This window comes from Etheostoma cragini, chromosome 11 (assembly GCF_013103735.1).
Source record: "Etheostoma cragini isolate CJK2018 chromosome 11, CSU_Ecrag_1.0, whole genome shotgun sequence".
Classification (NCBI taxonomy): domain Eukaryota; kingdom Metazoa; phylum Chordata; class Actinopteri; order Perciformes; family Percidae; genus Etheostoma; species Etheostoma cragini.
The window spans coordinates 22,880,401-22,889,739 of NC_048417.1; the positions used below are offsets into that span (position 1 = coordinate 22,880,401).

The following is a 9,339-nucleotide window of genomic DNA, read 5'->3' on the forward strand; positions in this document are numbered from 1 at the left end:
CACACCAGCAAGTCCACCACCGAATGGCTGAAGAAAAACAAAATGAAGACTTTGGAGTTGCCTAGCCAAAGTCCTGACTTGAATCCTATTGAGATGTTGTGGTATGACCTTAAAAACGCCGTTCATGCTCGAAAACCCTCTAATGTAACTGAATTAGGGCAATTCTGCAAAGGTGAGTGGGCTAAAATTCCTCCAGAACACTGAAAAAAGCCTCATTGCAATTCTTGGTTGCAGTTGTTGCTGCTAAGGGTGGCCCAACCAGTTATTAGGTTTAGGGGGCAATCACTTTTTCACACAGGGCCATGATGGTTTGGATTTTTTTTCACCTTTTAATAATAAACACCTTCATTTACAAATTGCATTTTGTGTTTACTTGTGTTGTCCTTGACTATTGTTTAAATTGGTTTGATGTTCCGAAACATTTATGTGTGACAAACATGCAAAGGAACAGGAAATGAGGAAGGGGGCAAACACTTTTTCACACCACTGTATGCGCAACCTCAAAATCCAACTCTTATATATTATAATTAGTGTTGTCAACAGATTAAAATCTTCAATTGCAATTAATTGCCTTCTTGTCATAGTCAAAACGCAATTAATCCCACATTTTAATCTATTCTAAATGTCCCTTTTTTTCTGTTTGTCCCACTATTTTTTTCATTAAAAAACAACACTGGCATATAGCCTACTGTAGTGTTCAATTTCACACGCAACATTCTCACTTGAAGCCACTAATTTCTCACACAATGTAACACTGTCCATTAATAAAAGGGTGACTAAAATACTTTGACGAGGGGTGGGAGAATTGGCATCAGCTTTGTGATTGGCCATCAAGACTGGATGTGCTGCAATGATAGCTCAGTTCACAACGAAAAGACACACAGATCACTTTGGTCTCAACACTTAAATGTGCCAAAGCGCGACAGAATGATGGCAAGATAACTTCAGATCACTTGCAAATTAAAGATGCTTTCAGAGATTTTTATTCAAAGCTTAATGCTTCAGACTCTCAACTGGATCATAAGGTAATGTTTGACTTTCTGAGCAGTCTCAATATTCCAAAAATCTCATTAGATTTTAAGGGAAGACTAGAAGAATCGATATCACAAGCAAAAATAGCTTCAGACACTTCTGCAATGCAATCAGGCAAGTGTCAGGGCCCTGACGGCTTCCCCGGCTCCCCACAGTTGTGTTGCGTTCTATCTAAATCCTACCTACAAGGCTCTCTTCCTCCATCCTTTGCTGAAGCCTATATCACACTTATTGCCAACAACAGGTAAAGATCTAACCGAATGCTCCTCCTACTGACCAGTCTCCCTTCTAAATACAGATGCTAACATTTTAGCTAAGGTTCTCTGTTGGAGACCAAACCAGACATTCTTTCTTAAGCATATGATGATTATTAGATATCTACTCTGCTTCTGAGGATGTTGCCTAGTGTTTTGTGTCAATTGATGCAGAAAAAGCATTTGACCGCGTTGAGTAGTGGGCGCTCCACCAAATTTGGTTTTGGAACAAACTATATCTCATTGATCAGGTTGCTATACTCTCATCCTCAGTTTGGACTAACTCCCAGCTATCCAAGCCATTCAACCTGCATCGTGGATACCGCCAGGGGTGTCCTCTGAGCCACATGATTTTTGATTTAGCCATCGAACCCCTTGCCATAGCCTTTTGTAGTTGTGAGGACATAGCCGGTATTTGGAGGAGAGGCACACAGCATAAGGTCTCTCTAAAAATAGGACCCACCTTTAAAAAGACAAGACTGCAGGTGGCCTGGCTCTCCCAAAATTTTGCTTTTATAACTCTGTCATATTTTATAAGTCAGTCCAATTGCCCCGACTGGGTTGTCATGGAGTTACATATGGAGGAGAATATATCCATACCTGCACTACTTGGATCTTCACTTCCATTCCCCTCAATTATATTTTTAAGAAATCTGGTGGTTAACACTCTTTATGGATATGGGTTAAATTAAGGAAATGGTCTGGGTAGCACAACTTCTTTCTGCTGAGCCCTATTGCACCAAACCACCTTTTCAAACCATCAACGCAAGATCCTGTCTTTAAACAGTGGCATAAGATGGGTTTGTTTTCTTCAAGGACCTGTTTATAGTAACACTTTGGCATCACTCAAACAACTAAGCGACAAATTGAGTCTGCCAAAGTCAGACTTTTTCAGGTATTTGCCAACAAGACATTTTGTGTCGTCTAAGATGTCCAGGTCTTCTATATCAGCCGACAATTCCTTTGTTGATTTAGTTCTTTCCTTAAATCTCAAAAGAGATTTGTCTCTGCCTTATATGGCAGGACGTTGGATCTAACACACGCCCCTGTGGGCAAGTTCAAGGCAGCATGAGAAAAAGACCTGGGCTACTCTTTATCAGAAGGTACATGGAGTTCCGTTCTTAAAGTGGTCGTTCATGGGGCTCATATCTCAAATGTAGCCTGACGTTAGCCCACCCCGAAATGTAACATTTCTGAAGCCTCTCTTGTTCATATGTATTGGTCATGACCCAGCCTTAGCAAATTCTGGATGAAGGTCTGCCAAACATTATCCCAGGTGTTTAACGACATATTGGAACCAAATCCTCTAATTGCTCTCTTTGGGGTCACTGAAGAGGAGCTTAGATTAACAGCAGATAAACATTGCACTATTTCTTTTGCCTCTCTTCTGGCCCGGCGAGCAATTCTGCTGAGGTGCAGGGAACCTGCCCCACCCGCCCATATACAATGGCTGACGGATATTATGTCCTACCTAAAGCTTGAAAAAAAAAAAAGTTCTCGCTGGATTATCATTGTGACAGGCTGATAGCGACATATGCTCACTGGCAGGTATTTGGGAGGGATTATTTTGAATACTTTAATCTGTCACTTAATGTTGGTTTGATGTGGTATACCCTGCTTTTTTATTTATTCCTTTCGTATAACCTGTCTTTAACAAATTGACAGCTTTGTACATTGTTACACTAAAAACTAAACAAAAAGATTTTGATTCAAAAAGAAAGTACCACATTTTCTTGTTGCATGCATTCGGTGTGAGCTAAAATCTGTTGCATCAGCACTGGCTAGTACTTTTTCAAGAGATATTTGGAGTATGAGCCTAATGACAGGTTACACCAGTCTGAAATAGGGCAGCTCATTTGAGCTAATTTACTATTTCAAGCTATGGCCCCAGTTAACTGAATAACCACCATCCTCTCTTTCTCGCCACAGATTGTCAATGAAGTTAACACTTGCAACTTGTGAAGGCTGTCTGGTAACTTAAAATTACAGAGTGAAAAGTCTGACAAATTGTAATGATTCCAACCTCTGCATTAAGTGCCTAAATTCAGTGAAATTGTAGAAAAAGGATTAGGTAAGATGGTACACTTTGGACAGGTTGCCAGTCCATCACAGGACTGACACTGCGTAGAGAAACATCCAGCATTCACACTTAAAGGCAATCTGGGAAGAAACCATGCTAACACACAACAACTCTATACAGAGAGGCCTCAGCAGGCTGGCAGGTCCAAACCATCACCTTCTTCGTGTGAGGAAAATGGGATACCTGTTGAGCACCAATGCCAGTCAGCTTTTTTTTTTTTTTTTACGGAAATTTAACTTATATAGACACACACAACAATGTAGACACACTTAAAAGCAGATAGGAAGCAAACATACAATGGGGCTCAAAGGTTTGGGCACCCCAGGTAAACATTTGTATTAATGTGCATAAAGAAGCCAAGAAAAGATCTCCAAAAGGCATCAAATCACAGATTAGACATTTGTATAATATTAACAAAAAGTTAGATTTTATTTCCATCATTTACACATTCAAAATAACAGTAAACAAAAAAATGGTGTCTGCAAAAGTTTGGGCACCCTGCAGAGTTAATACCTTGTAAACCCCCCACCCCCCTTGGCAAATATCACAGCCTGGAAACGCTTCTTGTAGCCAGCCAATTCTTTCACTTCTTGTTTGAGGTATCTTCGCCCATTCTTCCTTACAAAAGTCTTCCAGTTCACACACTGCTCTCGTAAGGTTTATCCATAGAGTTTCAATTATGTTGAGGTCAGGAGATTGTGAAGGCCATGGCAGAAACCTTCAGTTTACGCCGCTTGATGTAATCCACCAAGGATTTTGAGGTGTCTTCAGGATCATTATCCATTTGTGAAAGCCATCCTCTCTTTAACTTCAGTTTTTCACAGATCGCATCAAGTTAGAGTCCAAAATTTGCAAAAACTTTATTGAATCCATTTTTCATTCTACTTGTGAAATTTTCCCTGTGCCACTGGCTGCAATACAATCCCAAAGCATGATTGATCCCCCCCCCCATGCTTAACAGTTGGACAGAGTTTCTTTTCATTAAAATTCATGTGCCCTTTCTTCTCCAAACATACCTTTGCTCATTGCGGCCAACAAGTTATATTTTAACCTCATTGGTCCACAGAACTTGTTTCCACAATGCAACAGGCTTGTCTATATGTTCATTTGCTAACTTCGAACGCTGATTTTTGTGTTGAGGACGTAGAAGAGGTTTTCTTCTGATGACTCTTCCATAGAGACCATATCTGTACAAGTATCTCTTTTTAGTGGAATGGTGTAGCACAACTCCAGTGTCTGCCAGGTCTTTCTGGATCAATCGTGCAGGCAAACGTGGGTTTGGACTTGCTTTTCTCACAATCTTGTGAGCTGTTCTGTCGGATATTTTTCTTGGTCTTCCAGATCGTGCTTTAACTTCCACTGTTCCCGATGACTTCCATTTCTAAATTATATTCAGAACAGAGGACATTGGCATTTGATAACGATTTGCCATCTTGTTACAGCCTTCTCCTGCTTTGTGAGCGTCAACTATTTTCAGTTTCAGGATTCTAGACAACTGCTTATAAGAAGCCATGGTGCGGATTGTTGGGGCGAGGTCTGATGAGTCCGGGCCTTTAAAACCTTAAGAATGACAATTACCTGGTCTTTCCAGACAATGATTGAGAACAATCCATGACACTGTCAGGTCTCAGCTTTCCAAAGGGGGCAGTGCATGCTAGAAACTCTGCAGGGTGCTCAAACTTCTGCAGACACCCTTTTTGTTTTCTGTTATTTGAAAAATGTCAATGATGGAAATAAAATCTAACTTTTTGTTAATATTAGACAAATGTCTAATCTGTGATTTGATGCCTTTTGGAGATTTTTCCATCTTTTCTTGGCTTCTTTATGCACATTAATACACATTTTTACCTGGGGTGCCCAAACTTTTGAGCCCCACTGTATTTTTGTTAAGCCAAAATTACATGTTTGGAGATGTCTGCATTAGTTACTGTAGATTTGAACTGTGCACTGATGTATCAACTGGTTAATAACCAACCGCAATGCCTGCCGTAAATGTCTGAATAAACATTGAGTCTACATTGAATGGTCTGTGATTTGGTACATGAAATTATGGAAGAAATCCTGTTGCATGACAACACAATGAATTAAAAGCATGGGGCCAGAACGTGCCCACAATAATTAGAGGTACCCGTTTATGATTTATCACATCTTTCTGAATGATTAACAATCTTCAGTGCATTCTAACTGACAGATGGAGTGTTTTAAGAAAACAACCACACCTAAAACAGTAAAAAAAATTTACAACGTTGTTGTCATTATATGGTATGTAAAAGTAATAAGTTTCTATTTTTTAATAAGCAATGCAAAGTCATTAGTCACAATTCTCCTTTTAGTTAAATACACCTTAGATGGACTTAATTAGCATGAGTCATAACAGCCCGGTGTCTTGAAGAAGGAGTCATCAACAACACAAGATAATGGGGCCTAATCCCCATAAGGAATTTTTGCATGCACGAACACACACACACACACACACACACACACACACACACACACACACACACACACACACACACACGATGATGCACTAAGCCACGTTTCCTGTGTGGCCGTATATGGAGGCAGCTTCCTCTAGACCACAGTTGCCAGGGTGACAGGGAGAAGTAAGGGATACACGAACATAGGCAAAGAAGACTTGCTAGAAGACTTGCTGATTGCAGGCCGATTCATTTGGCTCTTGGAGCAAGAAAAGGATTCACAGACATTAACCAAATCAGTGATGTGTGGATGGACAAATCCACACACACACTTATCAAGCTGGCTGCTCTACTACAGCTGTTCAAATGTTGCCACATGGATGTATGATACCAACGCATGGCCACGCACACAAGTGCGTGCACACACACACACAAACACACACACAGACACACACAGACACACACACACACACACACACAGAGCTACCTTGTTGATGATGTGCTGCTGCTGTTGGAACTGTTGTTTGTGTTTCTCCAGGAACTGCTGGTGTTGCTGCTGCACCACCAGCTGCTGCAGGGCTTGGGCCTGTCCACATTGCTGCTGAGGCAGGGGAGCAGACTGGGTCCTTCCAAGGGGGCGGTGGCCACGCGCAAGTTTAGAGACAGAGGGTGATGGTAGTGGGAGGCCAGCCAGACCAACTGTGGTAAACACAAAGTGGTAACAGGAGTATATTATTAGCATTTTTTAATAAGCTGGGTCTTATTTCTGTAATTTGACCATCAGTCCTATTGCATTGCAATCATTGCAAATGACTACAAAAGGAGTCCCAGGTCAATAAAAAAAGAAACAATTCTCCTTTAAGAGACAGAGACAAGGCAAATGGGACATAATATCTAAGAGCAGAGCTATTTTGCTTAAAAACAACTAGTAGTAAATACTTATTTACATTATGCATAATAAATATATAAATAGATATATGTATAAAAGAAAAAAATTGCCCATATGCTGCAAATCACTGATGTAAAGTTATACAGTCATTAAAAAACAGTATAATAATAATAATAATAATAATAATGTAAATGTAATGTAATAATAATAATAATAAGACACAAGCTGCTTATTGCTGAAAAGTGAAGAAAATAAATGTTGCTGTGATTACTGACCCATTGGATTGTGGCTCTGCTCCAGCAGTACCATGTGTTGGAGAAGGGGGTTGTGACCAGCCGTTCCCCCTGCGGCCCCCTCCCTGTCCAGAGCTGAAGATGCCAAGTAGGAGGGCAGGTGGGCCGTGGGCAGGAATGGAGGGGTCAGAGGAATGCCTTGCTGTAGGGCAGGCAATGCCAGACGACTCTCACCATTTTGGTGTCCTGACATCAGCTACAACAAGAGAGAGATTGGGAAACAAGGAAGGAGAAGGAAAAAAAGCAGGAAGATACAGAGAGAGGCAGATGGATGGAGACAAAGAAGGGTCAAATGAGACAGAATGGAAGTGAAATGAAGAAATAGAATCAGACATGTACGGCACCTTCTTGCCAAACATAATTGACAAGAACTATTTTGCAAACTAAATATTCTTTGGTGAAATAAGTAATGCTGTATTATATCTCACACATGTACTGTGCAAAGACTGTACTCACAGTGCTAGCAGGGCCTGTGGCTGGCAGTCCCAGGGTGATGTTGGGCAGAGAAGGGGAGGTGTAGAGAGAGAGCTGGCTAACTGAACCTTCCCTTGCAGCCAACCTGTGTAGCAGGGAGACCTAAACACACACAACAATGTTTACTGTAAATACAGAGTAAAGACACAAAGTACATACATAAAATACATTACTTTGCCTCTGTTTCACACACACAAACATGCACACTTACAGAGCTTGAGCCCTCCACTAAGATTAAGAACTGAATTTTTTCACATTATTACACACACATGTCCAGGCTCTATACATGCACTCCTGGGAAGATGTCAGAGTGAGGGGGCTTTGAGCAGTTAGGGGTTTGGTGCACCTTTGCAGTGCCCAGGAGGTGAACCGGCACCTCTCCACACTCTGTACACTCCAAACATGGACTTGAACCAGCGACCCTGCGGTTCCCAAGCCAAGTTCTTACAGACTGAGCTACTGCCACCCTTAAAAGAGGTAGACATTGCCAATATCCTCTTGGGGTCCTCTGGTCATCTGTCTGTCCCATGCACATGAACACCAAAAGACACACATGCAGTCATGTAGGTTACCTCTCCTGGGCTGCTGGAGATAGTGACCCCGTTCTCACTTGGGATGTTACTAGAGCTGTTGTTGGGGGAGCTTGGTCCTGAGCCTGGTGCACTGTTGCATGCAGACTCTAGAACACACACACAGCACAGAAAGAACATGTTTCAAACATGCTGGTCTGAACTACTGAGCTTTTTGTGATTAAATATGACTCCGTTATACATTGTCCTTGTTTTGTTATAATCCTTCTGGGTTGTGTTCATATTATTAGTTTTTTTATATCCAAAACTTAAACTTAAAACAATAAGCCATAATAAACCATCTTGATAGGCAAAATCCAATCATTGATGTTTGATATGATTTAGAATGTGAATATTTTAATCTCTTATAATCATCTATCAAAGTACTGTGAATATTCTTCACAATTGTATCATGAAACAACAGAAGATTCCACAACAAGAGTGCTCACCAGCCAAGTCGAAGGAACGCTTCTTGGCAGTAGCGATAGGACCATCTTTCCTTCTGAGCAGAGGGCTGCTGCGGCGCTCTGTCACCTTCTGCTTTAGCCGGGAACGAAGCTTCAGGTTGGGTTCAGAGGCTGGCAAGACACAGAGAGGGACAGGGACATGGTTGGGGTTTACTCCAAAGGTGGAGAAGTTTCAGTCCAGAGTAACACCAAACTTAAAAGTAATCAAGAACTTCTTTAATATGTATTTGAAAGACAATTGAAAATAATGCCAATAGTGTAATTTTTTGTCACCAAGTGTGCCTTATCCCATCTCATTTAACAAATGTGTGGCAGACAACTAAGTGGATAGAGTAAAGCAATGGCAGCATTTAATTTCCAGCCGGGCTACTCATTCTAAAAACTATGAATGTGTTACACCCCAAATTAGCCCCGTTAATGAGAAAAGTACAGATTCTGTCTGAACTGTCTCTTCGGCATTCGACACAGCTTTGTGGTGGATTGCTGGGGCCATACAAGTGGGAGCTTGATCAGGGTCCTGTAGTGGGACTAATAAGCTGGTCCCTGTAGACCACAGAGTATGTGTTGACCGACTGGAGCGGAGGTAAGCCACCATCGTCTGACAGTGGGAAGCCCTGCAACAAGAGGAGAGGCAGCCAACTGGCAGCTTCCTCCTGACCCAACGCTTAATGATGCTGCATCCACGCTCTGACAGTGAACACCGCTTGTTTCCAGACACTTTCAATTACAGACAACTGTCCTTGTCTGTCATCATGTTTGAATGCTGAAGGGGATGTGTGTGCCTGGTCCATCCATCCATCTTCAACCGCTTATCCGGTATCGGGTCGCGGGGGCAGCAGCTCCAGCAGGGGACCCCAAACTTCC

The 9,339-nt window shown here is 41.7% G+C and overlaps 1 protein-coding gene across 5 annotated transcripts in view; it reads right to left on the reverse strand.

Annotated features, from left to right (window-relative positions):
• The window catches only part of hdac4 (histone deacetylase 4), a 135,474-nt gene that overhangs the window by 35,831 nt on the left and 90,304 nt on the right, over nucleotides 1-9,339 (reverse strand). For all 5 annotated transcript variants that reach the window (XM_034884734.1, XM_034884733.1, XM_034884732.1 and 2 more), the window contains 5 exons: nucleotides 8,458-8,586; nucleotides 8,012-8,118; nucleotides 7,422-7,541; nucleotides 6,948-7,161; nucleotides 6,271-6,482 (listed from right to left, as the gene is read on the reverse strand). In XM_034884734.1, coding sequence (XP_034740625.1) covers nucleotides 6,271-6,482; nucleotides 6,948-7,161; nucleotides 7,422-7,541; nucleotides 8,012-8,118; nucleotides 8,458-8,586 — 782 coding nt within the window. The remainder of the gene's footprint in view (nucleotides 1-6,270; nucleotides 6,483-6,947; nucleotides 7,162-7,421; nucleotides 7,542-8,011; nucleotides 8,119-8,457; nucleotides 8,587-9,339) is intronic.